Below are 18,827 nucleotides of genomic sequence, written 5' to 3' on the forward strand. Positions count from 1 at the left end.
TGCAAAGTTTGAAATCGATAGGACAATTCTAACATGCCTAAATTAACGAATAAAAGCTAACTATCTCGGACGAAAAATCAACATGTTTAAAATGAACGTACGGACATTCTGGTAATGATTATAGAGTTGCTACGCTTTCTAAATCGGACGGACCGACCATAATTATAGAAAAGCTTCGCTTTTAAAAAGGTAAAAAGGAGAACCCGATCGGTTCATCGGTTAGCGAGATCCTTTAGTATAAGGATTATTTATTCATTATATTACACTTTGTGGAATAAGTTATAACTATAAAAACAAGGATGACAACATCCATAAAAGCGAAGCTCTGAAAAGGTAGGACAAACGGACATTAACACTTGTATAATGTCATGTTTATAATTGTTTATGGTTATGGTTATGCATTTACGGACATTCTGGTAATGATTATAGAGTTGCTTCGCTTTCTAAATCGTACGTAACTACATCCTAATAAATAAATAACTAAAAATAAATAGAATTCAATATATATTATACCTTGACGTCGTTCAAGTATTCGCTGGCTCCTTCGTTTCGTGCTGCTGGGTACTCTAGATTTCATTATTCGTTGATCGTTCGGATATTTATACTGAAATAATAATTTAATAATTAGTATTTTATTTTTCATAATGCAAATGCAGATATAATTAATTTCAATTTCAATTCAATTTCACCAAAACGTTCACAATATACGTATAAAAACACTGCAAAATCAAATATTAAAAAATAATTAAGTTTATAAGTTTATTTTATGCGTATATAAAAACTAATTACGCATTAAAACAAAGAGAAAGGCGGTCAAAAGGTAGAGAAAGCCATTAAAATAAAGGGGTTGTATGCAAAAATGTAATTTCCTCATTACCTTCCGATAAGCCGCTGAAATTTATTTTGCCTTTTCTCGGCAGTTTTCGGCGGTTGCGCCGCCGTTTCTTCTCCCCTTAGTATCCAAGTAACTTGAAGTTGGCTGGCCCATGTCTCGTTCGTCGCCAACCTACTATTTAACTTTAAATTACAAATTTGTAAAATGTAAATTATCTTTATAAACCAACCTAATGCCGTAAAATCAATCTTCGAATAAACCAACCTAATGCCGTAAAATCAATCTTCGATATTTATTATTTAGAAAATGTTAAGATTTTTAATTTGTTAATACTAATAGTCTAATAGTCTAATATGAAAAAATTTTATCTTTACATACCCTTTAAAATAAGTGGCATCCGAGAGGTCAATATCCAAACATATATGGGTGGGGGAAAAGGGTTTTACATGTAAGTAACAGTTAACACCTTTATAGTCCCCCCCCCCCAAAATAAAGGGAAGGGCAATGGGCTGTTTATTTTACTCTAGTCTCCCCCCCCTCCCCTTTTAAGGAGGGTTGCTATATGAAAAGAAAGGGTTGAACTTGATTTTGAATATAACCCCCCCCCCCCAAAAAAAAATACAAAGAATAATCCCTTTATTTATTTAAATTTTCCTTTATAAAAATTTTCCATAATATATATATGACGACACCTTTATTTATTATACATAGAATATATGAAAAGAAAGGGTTGAACTTGATTTTGAATATAACCCCCCCCCCCCCAAAAAAAAATACAAAGAATAATCCCTTTATTTATTTAAATTTTCCTTTATAAAAATTTTCCATAATATATATATGACGACACCTTTATTATAACCCCCCTTTATTTATTTAAATTTTCCTTTATAAAAATTTTCCACTAATGCTGGGTGACGGGAGAGAGTTTTTTTTTAACTTTTAAGAAAGGTTTATATATATGACACCTTTATAAATTATAACCTTATATTATAATGGCCGATAAATTGATGTACACTCCCAATGATGATGCACAAAATTACCCCTTTTGTAAATAACAATTCATAGTTGAAACGTTTTTACACTCAACTTAATGAAGCAACCAAGTCCCAAAATTCCCCAAAATTGTTGAGCAAACCAAAAAGAAAACGTTGGTATAAAACTTTGTTTTTAAAAGATATGAAATGATACAGATATTCATCATATCATTATCATCCATCTATTCTATAATTGGCCAAAAAGCCTTCATAAAGTGACCTCAAAGCTGACAATGTCAATGGTAATCCTTGAATGTTATGTAACTTCCAATATGTAACTATGAAGCAATTTTGTTTGTCTACATTACCGAATACTTTTTTAATTCTATTCATCTCAAATGTAACTTTTCTTAAAAATAGGTTTCTAAAACTTGAAATATAATTTTTAACTTTTCTTACCAATGAATGGTGAAACTTAAGTATAAATTGAAAAACAATTTGAAATATCCAGCCTCTAACGGCTAATTTATTTACTAAAATTTCATCGTATTAAATCCAAATTAAATCTTGTTGGTTCCCCCCCCCCCCCTCCTCCTAACCATTACGTTATGATGGGTGGAGAAAAAAAGATTACATATAATTATATTCAAATAAGAAGTGTTGAAAAAGGGGGGTGGGGCAGGTTTCAAATAATCTTTAATCTTTTAATCTTTAATCTTTTACGGAGGGTAAATTAAGTGTTAAATTACCCCTTCTGCAGATTAAGCATCAAATCCTCCCCCCTCCTCAAGGGGAAATTAGGAGAATTCTTAGTCTTACATGTCATATAAATATTTTCCAACACATCCCATGATTTCCCTCGTACTTCGTAGTAATTGGATTAGTTATACCCCCCCCCCCCCACACTTTCTTTTATGTGTGTTTATTTTATCCCTTACTATTCCAAAAAATAAAATTATGGGCGGAGTTACTGTTAAGTTGTTAACCCTTTTCTTCCCCCAATCATCCAATGTAAGCGGTAACCTGGCCATTCTTTCTCACCACCTTAGGCTTAAAGTCATAAAGTCATAATTAATATTAATCTTTTTTTTTAGTTTTAGTTCAGTTACAACATCGTTAGAGAATGGCTGAGCCTGACTCTAATAAAGTTATAGTAGGTGACGATGATGACAGTGAGGTTGTCCAAGCTATGCCTGACTCTTCAGTTACGCGTACTCGTAGTTTGCGTGAACGTAAGACGATCCCCGATGCAAGCATACCCGATGTTTTGGATGAGGTTGACCTTGATATGTTGGAGGAAAAGGAGGGTTTGGGGTCCCCCCCCAAAAAAATAACCCCCAGTGATAACATTAGGTAATAATAATATTTTCATTTTATATTTAATAATGTTATAAAAAAACTAAAAGGGGTAGTTTCACGAAGTTTATTTATTAAGCTCAAATGCATTTCGTGAAACTACCCCTTATAAAATTAGTGGGTTTCGTCGTATTTTTACTTTTTATTTACTATTAAGCTCAAATGCATACCCCTAATAAAATTATAATAAATGGGATTATGAAAAGTAGTAACTTTTTATCTTAGGGTAGGTAAATGTTATTTATTTATTTAATTTTCAGTTGCACTCCAGGGTCGGTAATGTTGGAGGAGAAGGAGGGGTTGGGGACCCCCACAAAAAAAATAACCCCCAGTGATAACATTAGGTAATAATAATATTTTCATTTTATATTTAATAATGTTATAAAAAAACTAAAAGGGGTAGTTTCACGAAGTGCATCTACCCATGCTAAAAAAAGTATAGAAATGGGATTTTTACAGTAACTTTTTATTTATTAAGCTCAAATGCATTTCGTGAAACTACCCCTTATAAAATTAGTGGGTTTCGTCGTATTTTTACTTTTTATTTACTATTAAGCTCAAATGCATACCCCTAATAAAATTATAATAAATGGGATTATGAAAAGTATTGTATTTTTACAGTAACTTTTTATCTTAGGGTAGGTAAATGTTAAAAAAATATCCTTACTTACTTTTGGTCAGGTTAGGTTGGGTCCTCCATCCATCCTCCGGGGCGCATTCCTTCCATGTTCAGCAACTCTCGGTGCTCTACACACCAAGAGAGGCCATTTTTTTTTAGAATATAATCCCAAATTTGGTAAATTTGGTTGGTTCTAAAAAGAACCAGAGAAATTGAAAATTTATTTATTTATTTAATTTCAGTTGCACTCCAGTCACTTCAAAAATAGCTGATCCACAACGTGAACGGAAGCGAATAATAACAAAGTTGTGTTCACCTCCAAGGGTCAAGAAAAGAAGAACAGAGTCTTCTCCACAATCGAGGTAAAAAAAACAAGTAGCCAAATAATTTTTTTTTATTTTGTCCAGAGGGCAAGGGAAAAATAATATTAATTAATAATTAAAATAATAGGCTATTTTTTTAAGGTCAAAACCTGACAGCCCAGAACCTGAAAATCCAACTTCACCCCCCAAACCTTCTCCCCAATCGAGGTAAAAAAAACAAGTAGCCAAATAATTTTTATATTTTGTCCAGAGGGCAAGGGAAAAATAATATTAATTAATAATTAAAATAATAGGCTATTTTTTTAAGGTCAAAACCTGACAGCCCAGAACCTGAAAATCCAACTTCACCCCCCAAACCTTCTCCCCAATCGAGGTAAAAAAAACAAGTAGCCAAATAATTTTTATATTTTGTCCAGAGGGCAAGGGAAAAATAATATTAATTAATTATTTTAAGGTCAAAACCAGCAAGCCCACAACCAGCTTCACAAACAACACCAGATACATCACCAATGCGCCCACTCAACGTAACGCCGCCGCCGTCTCCATCACCTACAAGTACAACAGCCACACCTAAAGCCGCAGCTGGAGACACACCTTCTTCAGCACAGTCATCCCCAGCTGGAGAAAAGCCAAAAGGGAGAGGTGGCCGTACAAGTACAACAGCCACACCTAAAGCCGCAGCCAAACCTAAAGCCGCAGCCACACCTACAACACCAGCTGGAGACACACCTTCTTCAGCACAGTCATCCCCAGCTGGAGAAAAGCCAAAAGGGAGAGGTGGCCGTAAAGCAGGATCCAAGAATAAACCCAAGATGAACAGTGACAGTACGGAACGTATGTTCATCAGAGGTAAGCTTAAATTAGTATAATTAATATCAATAACATAGGTAGTAACATTAAAAATTTAATTGACAGGATGTCTATTTGTCTGTACTTAAATAAAATACATTATATTATATTTATAATTAATAACCATACAATCTCAACCGTAAATACATAAATTTCTAGAATACTAGTTTGTCTTACTTTACCTATAATATATTAAATTAACTGTTCTATTGATTACCTAGACTGCGTGGGTACAGTACAAGGGGACACACACTCACTCTATGACCGCCTTGATGGGAAGAGGATAACATATAGTAATGGTGATAAGGTACAAACATAAATACTAAAAATAATAATAAAATGTAGAGGGGGGGGGGGGGGGCAAAAGTGACACTTTTTGAAAGCAAAACTAAAAGTCAAGAAAGGAACACAACTAAAAAAAGAGTTACAGGTGTGAGATTATTAAATAAAATGTTTAATAAAATTAAAATTACTTCAGGTTTATGTCTACTTGGTTAAAGTGCTTGAAGATCATGCTTACATGATCCCCAACTACCCTGGAAAGGGTCAGAATAAGACCCCGTGGGGGCGGGGGTGCAAATACTGTAACTTCCATACCTGGGATGGCACATACCACGTGAAAGAATGCCCCACAGATCCAGATGGAAGGAAAGATTTTATAAATCAAGAAACTAACCTTCTTAGGTAATAATATTAAGTTGACATAAAATAACACGATGTATTAAGTATTCATAAACATTGATTAAAAATATATACTGACGGACAAGGTGAATTATAGAGTAGCTTTGCTAAAAAAAAATAATATTAATTGCTTACCTGTTTAGGAGGTTTCGCCATCACTGGATCAATGACCACAGAGATGTTTACCGAGAGTATAGGAAGGGAGTGAACCTGGCCAGCTTTCAGAGGAAGTTTCAACAGGCCCAGGCAGATGCTGAAGTTATCCATGAAGTCAAAATATACGTCACTGCCCTAGAAACGCTGCGCCACATAACAGGAAAACTGGTTAATAATGAAAGTTTCCTTCGCTTTAAGGTAAATGTATGTTTAATATTTTTGATCATATTTGCTGTTATCTAATGTCTCATACCTATATTTTTTTAAACAAAATTAATTGAAAATGATTGCTAAAATCGAAATATATCTTCATGTCAGTTAGAATAGTGTATTTTTTAAAAATAGGTTGAAAAACATACTAACTTTAAAAAATTCGCTTTAAGGATATGGATGCCAATGCCTTTGACCATATCGTCGCCAAGCAGGTCGGTTTACTTGAGAAAGGCAAGAAGCAGGATGCACCCACCAGCAAACAGCTTCATAACTGGCTGCAGGGGCAGCACAAGTATTACATGGAATCCTTCAAGAAGATTTTAGAAAATAAAGGTATTAATAACTATTAACTATTAAGTATTATAATTTATAAACTAAAACATTACTAAATAATTTCAAAATCTGAAAGAAATAACAAATAATTAATTTAAATTATCTTCACTTCCGCGGGTGTGTACATTGCCGAAATCGAAGGAAAGGTGCACACCTGCGGAAAAAATGTTAATATTTAATTATTTTAAATAATCAATATTATCTTTGTTTCCGCAGGTGTGCACCTTTCCTTCGACTTCGGCAATGTTCACCACACCGACTTCATTGCAGGTAACCTAAATAAAATAAATAAACTATTATTATTTATTAATGCAATTACAACTGCAGCAGCTACATAACCTGAATTAAATAAAGTAAAGTAAACTATTATGAATGAATAATATAAAAGAATTACTAATTTTTCAGTAACTGCAAACTATACCGATGCAGACGGTCCCAAAGAATTGTTGCTCGCCTGTGAACAGGTATAAGTTTAAAATTAATTCTTAGAAATTTAGAATGACCACAAATACCTAAATGATAATTTGATTAATTACTTATGTTTAGATGCCTAAACCCGATGCTTCCGGCCGCAGCATCTACGAATATTTCGAAGAACTGTTGAAAACGTTTGGGCTTGAGCATTATCAACTTCTCAGCTCCACATCCGACTCGGCTGCCAACTGTGTAAAGGTAATGAAAAATTATAAATTATAATTATAAAATCATAACTATTTAATAGTTTTTTCTCGCATCGTATTTTAAATGGCTTTCCGCGGATGTAAAATGTACAATTGTAAGATAAAACAAGTTTTTTTAGATGAATATTTGAATGAATACGAGAATTAATATTATAAAACAATACCATTAGAAAGTAAATCATTAATTTATTTTTCATTCTTTAGTCCGTCAAGATACTCAATGAAGAGCACGGGAAAACCCCCACAGAGTATACAAGTTTCATGAACCATGAGGGAGTCAGTGATGATGATAGTGATAAGGAAGACACACCTGAGGCTGATAGTGAAGATGAAATCCCGTTGGATTTGTTTATAGAAGAGTTAGATGAGGTTGAGGATGGTGTTGTAGAAGCCGAAGGTGAGGGTCAGGATGGAGATGAAGAAACCCTGGCAGGAACAAGACAAGGCGATGGCGGCGATGGCGGCATATCAAGTGCGATTTTCTACAGGTCCATCGCCATCAAAGATCCACAACAAAGAGAGGGTAAGTAAAGTTAAATTAAATTCATTCCCAAAAAATTCAATGAATTACATTTAATGATTTACAGGGGTAGTTTCACGAAATGCATTTAACTAAATTATATTAATTTATTAAATTATTTCTTTTCAGCAATCACAAATTTCGGGAAACTAATAGAAGAGAACATCCAAAGAACAATGAAATGTGATGAGCAGAAATGTGGACTTATAGTGGGAGGTGTTTGCCTCAACCACCAAGTGGAGTTGGCGTTGAAGCAGGCTGCCAAACTTGTAAGTAAATTAATTAAATGATTAATAGAACCAACTAAATAACTTATACAGTAACTTAAAAAGTTAAATAATAAATTATACAAAAACGTGAAAATTAACAAATATTATATTTTTTTAGAAAGGGAAGGGGTACAACAGAACCATAATTAACCTGGCAAAGCTGGTCAGTAAAATTATGAATAACAAGAAGCTGCGTCGCATTTTGGTAGAGAGTGGACAACGTATGCTTACCAGATACGTGGAGACGAGATGGAGCTCCAGAATGAACATGATAAAGCGGTTCTTAGAGTTGTTTGACAACAAACCACTACTTCAGAAGGTGAAAAAATCCGTGCAGGATCAGAAAGGTAAACCCAAAAAAGTTAATTATAATTTTAACAACAATTTAAAACTAACAAAATTACCAATTTAAATTTCTCTCTGTCCCTTAATTAAACAAAAGAGAAAGGTAACAAATAGAAGTTTATTAAAATTTAAACTAAATAAATTATTTCTTCTCTCGTTCCCTTAATTAAAAATTAGAACTGTATATATCAATAGAATTAATTTTTAATTTTTAATTTTTATTTTAGTCAACAAGAAGTTTGACAATCTGTGGCCAACACCTGACCAGGTTCTTGCCCTCAGAGAAGTCCTGGAAGTGTTGGAGTGTGTGGATACCATGCTGACAATTCCTGCACAAGCCCATGAGGCCACAATCGTCCAGATGTTCACCATGCTGGATACGGTGTTCTTTACCCTACGGACAAGTATGCCTGGCAACTTATTCGCTAGACGTGTATTCAAGTTCCTTCACCTGAGAGTTAACAAGATTGTCCGTACTAATGCAGGATGGCAAGTCTGTCTCTACCTACACCCCCTGTCACGCAGTCATTTGGAAATGATTGCGAGTGGCACACAAAGCTATACGGTGACACAGGATGAAGCAAAAACAATTTTACAACAAGCACCCAAAAATTGTAGGTTGTTGGGTGAACGGCTACACCGAATCTCACTGAGAGCCAACCTAAGTCCTGAAGAAAAGGCAGATGAAGAGGCCGACCTGCGTAGAGCTAATGCGGATGCCGACAATGAGGATTCCGAAGGTGACGAGTACGAATCTCCAGAAACTGCACCTCCCACAGGTAAAGATATACAATATTAATTAAAATAGATAATAATAATAACATTAGTTAAATAATTCAATTATCATTTTTATTAATTATATTTATGTATTACAGGCATGATGACACCCATCCAAAAGATGTTTTGGAACAAACAACAAGAGTTCAAAGAAATTCAGGCTCAAGCAGCAGCCAAGAAGAAAAAGAAAGAACAACGTGACAAACAGAAGGATCCCCTGGACGTCATGAAGAAACACCTGAAAGCTGGGCTGAAGGATTGGAGTAACATAGAAGAATCCAAGTTGCATGCCTTGACATACGGTTACCAACGTGAAGTCGCTAAGATAAAGGAGGAAATTGCGAAAGTCAAAAAATCTAAGTCCAAGGATTTCGATGTTGAAGAACGCCAGAAACTGTACAAACAAGGAGCAATGACCGCAACCCACAGGATGCTTACTGCCAGGTATGAACATGTTGCAGAGAAGATATGTTATCCACCTGGACTTGTCAGTTTGATGACCAACTTCAACAACTTACCTGTTTCTAATGCGAGGTGTGAGAGAATTTTCTCACACCTCAAATTAGTTTACTCATCGAGGCGGTATAACCTAGAGAAAGAAACCATCCACGCCATCATGTTCTTGAAGATGAACAAGCTAGTCCCCAAGAAGTCCCAAGCATTTTGGGATAGGCAGGTAAAAGTTACCAAGAAGACAGCAACCAAGGAACTGGAAAAGTGAAATAATTCTTGTAAATATGTTTATCATATTAATTATGTTGGAAAGAAATAAAGTAGAAGTAAAGTAAAACAAATAATTTAATGAAATAATTTTGTGTTTTTTAAATATCTGTATCATTACCATTATAAAATAAATGTTGTAATAAAACCCAAAAAACTGTTTATTGATATATTTTTTTTTTGGCAGTATTGTTATTTAATTTAACAAGGATGAATAATCAATAAGTAGCGAAGCCAAAAACATTACTCAAATCATACTTGTCTTGTGTCTTTATGCGTGGATGGTCTCTTGCTCGAGGTTCTAGAGTAAATAAGTTGGACATCAAATGAAAGTAAATACTAAATATCCAAAAATAAATTTGAATTTCAATTAAAGGGTGATGGAAAAAAATAAAAAATGCGTACTTGCCGCTTCGCTTATATTATTGTACATTCAAACATCAGTAAACCAAAAATCAGACCAATCGGATAATTAGGTCACATAAAAATTTGTTGTTAAAATGTAAAAAAAATACGGACATTAATGTCAGAACTGAATTATCAGAATGCGAATATATAAGAGTCTAAGCAAAATTGTAAGTAAATTTGTTTAAAAACAGCTTGATAATCAGGTTTAATATGAGCGTACATTTAAAACCGAGTTTCAACGCAAAAAAAACGCGGAGCCGAATCTAGAAATACGGCTGCGGATGTGTGTATATTTGGTAACATATGGTTTTTAAGTTTAATTTAAGGAAATAGACCGTTAAATCATATTATTACTGTAAAAACTCACTTTAACCTAATGTGGAGCCGAGCCGTTCTGAACGACGTAAAAAAATGCACGGAAATTCTTTTCGAACACAGGGATTCAATATTTTTAGGTAAGACTTATCGATAAAACACACCCGATACTTTGTAATTTTGGAACGATATAAAAAATAAAAAATAAACATAATTAAAAACAAAGTATGGAGCTTGCCGAATTATTCACAGTATAAAATCTGTGCGTTTAAAATTGAAATTACCAAAAGGCAAAATAAGAATAATTAAGTTATAACGAACAGACTTATCACTTTATATTTACAAATTATTACAAAATCCTTACCTTAATATACAGTAAATGATTATGTGTACTGCCTTCCGAAATAGAAAACATAGCCTATTATTTTGACGTGTAAGTACTCTTATGACATTCACTCAAAACAATAGACTACAATAATTTTTTTCGGACGACAGTACAGAATTAGATCTTCTTGTGTTGACACTTGACTAAGACTTTGTTTCTTTCTTCTTTTTTTTTATAACTATGCAAATAATATTTATCACTTTATTTTATTGTATTAATATAATTCCATTTGAAGTTTTCACATTGAATATTAATTTTTTATTATTTTTCACTTTTCTTTGTATCTAACTAACGCGTAGTATGACGTGTCAATACACTCTGAAATTCAAATAAGGACTGAAGAACTGTGTGTGTGTGCACGAGGTGCACGAGGTAGAAATGTACATGGGTAATTAGAAACTTCAATATAATTTATTTCGTTATATTTACATTTTTTAAAATAAGATTTTTTAATATGTTTTGACCACGGTAAATAATAAAAATTTGTTGGAGGAATTTTTGTGTATATATTTATCCCTGATATAACAGCATACACCGGAAACGGATGATATCAAATAACAGGGAATCTATAAATATATTGTTACAAATACAATTACAAACTATTATAAGTTAACTTTAATATATTTCATTATCGTTATATACTTTTTTTACGTAATGCAAAATTATCCTTTTTTAATATTAGGAAGAATTTTTATTTTACCCTGTAAAAAAAGCAATGAAAAAAGTAAGACGTCTAAAATGTCGTATTCTTAACAGGTAGACTTTTTGGAGTAAGGAAATTATGTCATCACATTAATTTCATAGAAAGAACCTAAAAGTCTAATATATCTAGTAAATTTTATTTCGGAATTGTTTAACGAACATACTTAATTTAAGATTGCGTGATTTATTTCGAAATAGAAATATAAAACGTAAAAATTTATTATTTTTCAAAATCTTCTATTTATTTACCAAGTACTTCGTATATAAATATTAAGAAATTTGAATATTTAGAAAAATAGAAATAGGGATGTATTTTTGAACGAAGTGAGAGGGGAATTAATATCCTATTTTTGAAATAGAATTCCTGCACACGTATATAAATATTCCCCAATTTCAATATTTTCATATGTCTAAATTCCCTTTCAAATTTACTCGAAATACGATACGTTTAGGGTTTAGAATAGTTAATATTTAAAATATCTAGTAGACACATCATTGTTTAATATTATTTCGATTTCATTTAAAAGTTAAAATAAGAGAATGAGACAAAAATACTGCAAATAAGTTGACTATCAAGTTTTTTTTGAAATAGAGAAATTGCTCTATATTCACTTTTGTCCGTACGGCGTCCGCATGTGAGCCAGTTCTGAACACTACTTGGAAAGGTGATTTTCACGGCTGCTTTTGCTAGACAGCTGTTTTTTTTTGTTGCAAATTCCAGAGTATTATTTACTTGTTCCGTCAGTCTGTAGGTCATGCTTTGTAAACATCTATTTACTCTAAAGTGTTCAAAATATTTACAAACATTTGTTCAGAATAATTCTCAATTTCTTCAAAATACAATTTGAATAATCTGCATAAAATCATAAAAAAAATGACTAAAATAGCGAAGTAACAACGAAATTACACATTTTTTACAGTATGGCTTCGAAGCTGATTAATATGTCTCGTATCGTATTATAGGCAAATTTCTACAAAAGGGTAAATAAAAATCATAATATTAATACCATATCTTCCCCCTCCCCCTCAATATTTAATAGCAAAGATAAAAATTTAAAATAAAAGGTTTGGATACTTTATCAAATCACTAGAGGATACGCCTCTAGAGGCCTCTAATGGCACTTTAAATGTTTTGTTTTTTAAATAATACGATACCTATCTATGTTGCTTTCAAGACTCTACGATACATTGGAATGTTGCGTTCAAGTCTCTATAGGTAAAATAGTTATAAACCTTCCCGGGACCTATGAGAAGCTACCCTGTAAAGGAGAATCCTATCGGTTCAGCCGTTAGTGGGATCCTTCATACAAACAAACATACAAACACACAAACAGACATCCTGTTACTTTATGTGACCGATCCAATAAAGAAAGAAAGTTATTATCTGAGCCCAAAGCTTTATAGAACACGCTTTTCGTATGAAAAACAGAGTATTGTACTTTTCTAAATAGGATGAATACTTACAATTAAAGGTCCCACTTTTCTAGGTCTTGGCATATTCATTTTTACTTGATCTGACACCAACACTCTCCCCAACATTTTCTAAAAATATAAAAAATAAATATTTCTCGTATCGTATTATAAACGGCTTTCCGCGGATATAGAATGTACAATTAAAGATTAAAACAAGTTTTTTTAGCCCCGAAGGCACCGGCTAAAACACTGATTTTAATCATATAATTGTACATTTCTATATTCGTAGAAAACTGGATATAATACGATGCTAGACATAGTTTTTTCGTATGGATGAGAACCGGTTCCTATCCACCGGATTCGAATGAATACGAGAAAAATAAATGATATGTGGTTAGAAAAGAGAAATAAAGTATCAGCAACTCTACAACAGGTTATTTGTCTGTTAGTCTGTCTCTCGTCTGCATATCTGTCTGTAAATAGTACATCTTTCTGTGACTTTGTGTTTGTCTGCCTTTCTGTCTTTCTGGCAGTATGTCTGTATGTTTGTCTATCTGTCCGTCTCTAGTTCGGATTCTCTGTCTGTATGTATGTCTGTCCGTATGCCTGTTCATCTGTCTATCAATATGTCTTTCTGTCTGTGTGTCTGTCCATCTGTTTAACTGTCAAATTGTCTGTCTGTTAGCCTGTCAAACAGACTGTTTTAGAGGTCCTTAAAAACAAAACAAATGACTAAAAAGCAAAGCTGGATCTTTAAATCATTTTAGTGTTGAGCCAGATCGGGGTGAGCCGGAGGGGTGAGCCAGATCGGCTCGGCTCACCTCGATCTGGCTCACCACTAAATGATTTAAAGATCCAGCTCAGGGCTCGGCAGCCAAGCGTCAGCCACCTGAAAGCCTAAGGAAAAATAACCTTGATTAATCAGCTGGAAGTCTAAAACTGACCCAAATAAAACAATCCCTCAGTCTTTTGTTTTTTATTCAAAGTACCCAAACGGGTTTGAATTTAAGGTTTAGCTTTGTGGCTGCCGAGCCCTGCATGAAAGCATAATTAGATTTCTTGCCAAAGATATTATCGAGAGAAAAAAATATAAACAACAGTCGATCATAGAGAAAAAAATAAAAGAGAGGAATCGAAGCAACTAGAAGCCGAAAATAGGCAGTGGGCCCAGAGGCCTAATCAGTGCAGTTTCCGCGCTAAATTTTATTGCTATAACACCTCTTTTCAAATGGGAGGATTACAAAATTTATAAGTAAAGTTTTAATAATTAGAATATAATATTTGAATTAAAAATACAATTTTTCTATTAAATATAAATATATAATGTTTTATTAAAAATTACATATAATTTATTTTTATTTTAAAAGATTTGTGCATGAAAGATGAATCCTTCCATTTCTAAAAAGGGGGAACTTTTTCATAATAAATATTCAGCTGATTCTTACCGCTCCCGGCTGTTTGCTGAATATCGCTTTTCTTTTTATTCACATTATTATTTATGATTGACATACAAAAAGCCCTCTGTGGTTTTTGCTTTTTGTCTGCTAAATTTTCTTTAAAAATTTAGGGATCGGGAAGTAGTATTTTACCACGAAAAGGGGGTGAGTATTCATCCTCTTATCCTTTTTCCTTATGAGTCGAACATATCCTATTCATAGAGAAAATGCGCCACAAAATAATTAATTGAGTTAAGGCAAAACTGAGTTAAATAACATAAAATTCCAAGAAACGCATAAGGTAACTTGTAATTAATTATCAGAGATATTAATAATCTTTACTAATTGATAAGAAGATAATTGTGGTAATAAAAATGATTTCATGTTTTTCAATAACTTTATAATTGGTTATTTTTAAATGGAAATAAATTTAGTTACATAAATATTGTTTGGGTTCGAATCCGGATTAAATTATAAATCTATTATAAATCTATAAGGCTTAATTAGTTATCTCTTTTACAGAAATTATTCAAGATTAAAAATTAAAGTTTTAATAACAATTTAATATATATATTTGGGTTAGGTTAATATACCAACTTATCTTTAAAAGTGTTCAAGATTGATTTTCCTGAGGCGCGTCTGCCGAGCCATGAAAGAAAGGAATAATCATAAAATAATCCCGTTTTGGTACAAAGCTCGGCCTGTGGCCATTAAAATAGAAAAAAAAATAAAAACTAATATTATTTAATTTTCCTGTCTATATTTAGTAATGTAATGCTTAGACTTTTCAATTCTGTAAGATTTATTATAAAAGTTATTTCTAGCATCGTATTATAAACAGCTTTCCGCGGATATAAAATATACAATTATAAGAATAGAACCAATTTTTTTAGCCCTGAGATGTTTGTACATTCTTATATTCATAGAAAACTGGCTATAATATGATGCTATACATAGTTTTTTTTGTATTGATGAGAACCGGTTCTAATCCACCGGATATTAATCGGTTTCGAATGAATACGAGAAAATATTCATGCGAATTAGCCCGTGCCTTTGGCATCTCGTTGCTAAAAAAATGGTTTTAATCTTGTAATTCTACATTCTTATATCTGCGGAAAGCTGTTTATAATACGATGCGAGAAAAAACTATTGTAACATTTATTAAAATCTACATCCAACAAAACCAATTGTGGTAATTGTTTCGATTTGCGCGGATTTTTAATTTTTCTGCATAATCATTTCCAAAATAACCACAGCAAATAATAATGTGGTAGTCGGACAGACGGATAGACCTTTCCTAGAGTATGCTATGCTCCGTGTCTACCGCTAAAACCAAGACGTTAATCCCCGGCTTATCACAATTCTAGCCAGCCCATTTTGCCATTGTTTGATCATCAGAGAAAGCGGTCAACTTATCCACCGCTGATAAAGGGAGGGAGTTGCCCCTCCCCTCTACATGTTCCAGTAACCTACCCTTTTTCTGGGGACGTCTACCTTACCCCCCTACCGGAGCCTACCCCTCTACTATTCACCTGGCTGGGGCTCCCCCATCTCCTCTACACCCCTTCTCTACCTAACCCATTTGAAATCTATTTTGTATATAAGCTATTAACTTGTTGTATGTGTATTCAGTTCAAATATATCTTTCAAACAGTAACTACTTGTAGTACTTTATTGATAGAATCCTTAAGGCTAGGGGCTCTTTTGAATCGAACTTGCGTTGTAGGGTTGAAACGCTTCACCCTACCACAATAACATTACTAACATTAAATAAAAGTAACAGGATGTCTTTATGTAGCTTAGAATCTCGCTAACCACTGGACCGTTATGTTGAAGCTTCTTGCACGTCCTGGGAAAGTTAATAAACCAATTTGGGGAAGGGTACCGCCACCCTCCCCGTCCAAATCATCTCTTGAAAAAAATGCCTCTCCCACCTCCTCCTATTTAATTTACTTTTTTTGCTAAACTTAATTTGAAAGTGGACAAAGTAGTCGGTAGTTCTATACCATATTACAAAGAAATAAGATGTCTGTATGTTTGTTTGCTGTTGACTGGTCCGTACGGCGAACGTACGGACACACCACAATTAGCGGCGATAAAAATGTGTATCCTTAAAATGACCTTGAATTGGCCTTATATAAAGAATATATATATATATTTGTGTTAACGTATATTTTGTATTTTACAAATTTCCCAATATAATATTTAACAAAAATAAGCGCCATATTGCAACTCTAAAAATAATAAGAAAAATAATATTAAAATTCTGATTATTTTCTAATGATATTAGGCTGTTTATGATATAATAAGGATGACAACATCCATGAGTAGCGAAACACAAAATCTATTATGAAATAGACAAAAGGGACAAAATGAGCAGATTATGTTTTCATAAAAAAGAAAGAGAGAGAGAGAATATGCAAAAACTTTAAATCACGAAACCTTAGAAAAATAATGTTATGTCTTATAAAAAGAAAAGCAGCTAAAAAGCTGCTTAATAGCAGTCAGACTACCATAGATATTTTATGTCTAATTATTGTGCATAATGAAGGAAAAAGTTTCAGCAGTGTAACTTTTGTAGGATCAGAGAAAATCTGTTGTAAAAAGTAAAAGCGGTTAAGAATTGCTTAAAATCAGTCCGACCGGTATTGATGTTTTAATTATGCTCCATATTGATTCATAGGGTGGGTTCATATCGGAATTAGACAAAGCGGGGATATGCAACAGATAAAATTAACCTTAAAAACATTTCTGACCGAAAAAGAATTTTACAAATTGAGTTTTAGAACACGACCACTTAAAAATATAATTCATTACTTATTAGTATGCAAAGACGACATTCAAAAAAAATTTTGAATCAGAACTATGGCTTCATGGTGCTCCCTGGAAAGGCCTTGAGGAGCTGAATCAGGAACTTTTGTCCGTTTCAAAATATCTCGTTCCTAGCCTTAGAAATCACTAAAAAACCAAATTTTTTAAAGGTTTATTGAGAATTGTCCAATTTGTAATTTGAAGAGATTTTTTAGATTTTCTCAGGCTAGGAACGAGATTTTTGAAACGGACAAAAGTTCCTGACTCAGCTCCTCAAGGCATTTCCAGGGAGCACCATGAAGCCATAGTTCTGATTCAATAAATTTTTGACTCCCATTTACAAATAGCTATACAATTGAATGTCTGGTCGTCAGCGGTTTTAAGACTTAGGATAAATTTTAAATCATCCAGAGGTGTATTATATCTATATAAATTGAGTGCAGATCCCCGCTTTAGCCTCAGAAAAAAATGTCCAAAATCGACCCACCCTAATATTGAAGGACTGATGTCAAAAAGTTTCAACCAACTATCTTGTATAGGAGACGAGAAAAATCAGTTGTAAAAAATAAAAGCGGCTAAAAAGCTGCCCAAAAGCAGTCAGACCGCTACGGATGTTCTTAACTTATTTATGCTCCGTATTAATGGGAATGTTGACAAGAAGTTTCAGCTTCTTATCTTGTATAGGAGACGAGAAAATCACGTTTTCCCCTTTTTGTCTCTTATAGAAGCACGGACATTTCGAATTATAAATATTTTAAGGGAGGGTACCTCCAACCTACTTTCAGAAAAACACAAACCCCAAATATAATTCTTTTTAGTTCTTTTTAAAACTAGTGCCGGGTCGACTCTCCCCCCGTCCTCCCATACTTCAAGTGGCTCTAAAGGCCCCTAGAGGTGTAGCCTCTAGTATATCAAATAAGGTAAGTCAGCCTGGATGCTATGAGCGAAGCCATTCGCTAGAATAATTATTACCTTCTCTTTCTTGTTCAGTACACCTATCCAGTCAATGCTAAATATCGAAGCATCCTATTTACAATTTTTGTCAACAAAAGTATCTTGGAAGGATGGGATTGAACTGTAAATTATAGTGGTACCCAAAGTTTTGGTAACCTTATCAAATCTTGATTGTTGCCTACAAACTACTAGCGTTCAAACTTTTCAACCTTTAATTTTAATTCCCAATGCACCCAAATTGGTCTATTTTTTCAGAATTTTTAAATGGCTCAGAAATTGAATATTACACTCAACACACCTTTGCTTTTTGCAAAGGGGAATTTCAACACATTAAGACAAATGAAGAATTTATTTGATTATGTTGACAAAAAATCCTTTGGGAATTTGGCTACAGCCGTTTGAAATCTTGAATCTAACTCTTCAATTCTAAAAAAATATCAATAGAAATTAAAAAAGAACATACTTTACAAATTATAGAAAAAAATTACAATAAACAATTATATAGTAAAATTATATTAAAGCTAAGACGTTTGTTTAGCTATATCAGAATAGATCATTTTTTGTAACACCTAACCGTTGTAACCAACAACTTACTTTATATTAGTTTGTTGGTTATACTATCTTCCCGGAATCGATAACTGACTTGGATATGGAAAATTTTACTTATAGAGTGGCTGTTCTTTTGATGATAAAACAGGGAAAAATTTGCCATCAATTTAGGCTGCTAATATGAACCTCATTTACTGGTCAGTT

The 18,827-nt window shown here is 33.2% G+C and overlaps 4 protein-coding genes across 5 annotated transcripts in view; 3 read left to right on the forward strand and 1 right to left on the reverse strand.

The window, feature by feature from the left end:
- The window catches only part of LOC145335233 (protein Skeletor, isoforms B/C-like), a 111,557-nt gene that overhangs the window by 87,544 nt on the left and 5,186 nt on the right, over window positions 1–18,827 (reverse strand). Inside the window, exons 5-7 of the mRNA XM_080180967.1 lie at window positions 18,446–18,500; window positions 18,093–18,143; window positions 12,925–13,002 (exon numbers count right to left, since the gene is read on the reverse strand). Of these exons, the coding sequence (XP_080037093.1) occupies window positions 12,925–13,002; window positions 18,093–18,143; window positions 18,446–18,500 (184 nt within the window). The remainder of the gene's footprint in view (window positions 1–12,924; window positions 13,003–18,092; window positions 18,144–18,445; window positions 18,501–18,827) is intronic.
- Window positions 1,611–4,606, forward strand: LOC145304044 (uncharacterized). 2 transcript variants are annotated; one of them, XR_013873959.1, is made up of 5 exons: window positions 1,611–3,162; window positions 3,426–3,509; window positions 4,027–4,146; window positions 4,249–4,480; window positions 4,562–4,606. XR_013873959.1 is itself a non-coding variant. In XM_080145804.1 (4 exons), the coding sequence occupies exons 1-4, from the start codon at window positions 2,933–2,935 to the stop codon at window positions 4,316–4,318; spliced, it is 504 nt and encodes a 167-aa protein (XP_080001930.1). In that variant the 5' UTR covers window positions 1,611–2,932; the 3' UTR covers window positions 4,319–4,606. The 2 variants fall into 2 exon arrangements, 1 of the variants encoding a protein (XP_080001930.1); XM_080145804.1 differs by having other exon boundaries at window positions 4,249–4,606.
- Window positions 5,477–6,036, forward strand: LOC145335447 (uncharacterized). Its single transcript, XM_080181194.1, has 2 exons — window positions 5,477–5,640; window positions 5,781–6,036. The coding sequence occupies exons 1-2, from the start codon at window positions 5,477–5,479 to the stop codon at window positions 6,034–6,036; spliced, it is 420 nt and encodes a 139-aa protein (XP_080037320.1).
- On the forward strand, window positions 7,147–10,048 carry LOC145335446 (uncharacterized). Its single transcript, XM_080181192.1, has 5 exons — window positions 7,147–7,542; window positions 7,669–7,808; window positions 7,927–8,155; window positions 8,381–8,932; window positions 9,029–10,048. The coding sequence occupies exons 1-5, from the start codon at window positions 7,281–7,283 to the stop codon at window positions 9,649–9,651; spliced, it is 1,806 nt and encodes a 601-aa protein (XP_080037318.1). The 5' UTR covers window positions 7,147–7,280; the 3' UTR covers window positions 9,652–10,048.

Source organism: Acartia tonsa, chromosome 13 (genome assembly GCF_053477335.1).
Source record: "Acartia tonsa isolate MP-2025a chromosome 13, ASM5347733v1, whole genome shotgun sequence".
NCBI classification, from domain to species: Eukaryota; Metazoa; Arthropoda; class Copepoda; order Calanoida; family Acartiidae; genus Acartia; species Acartia tonsa.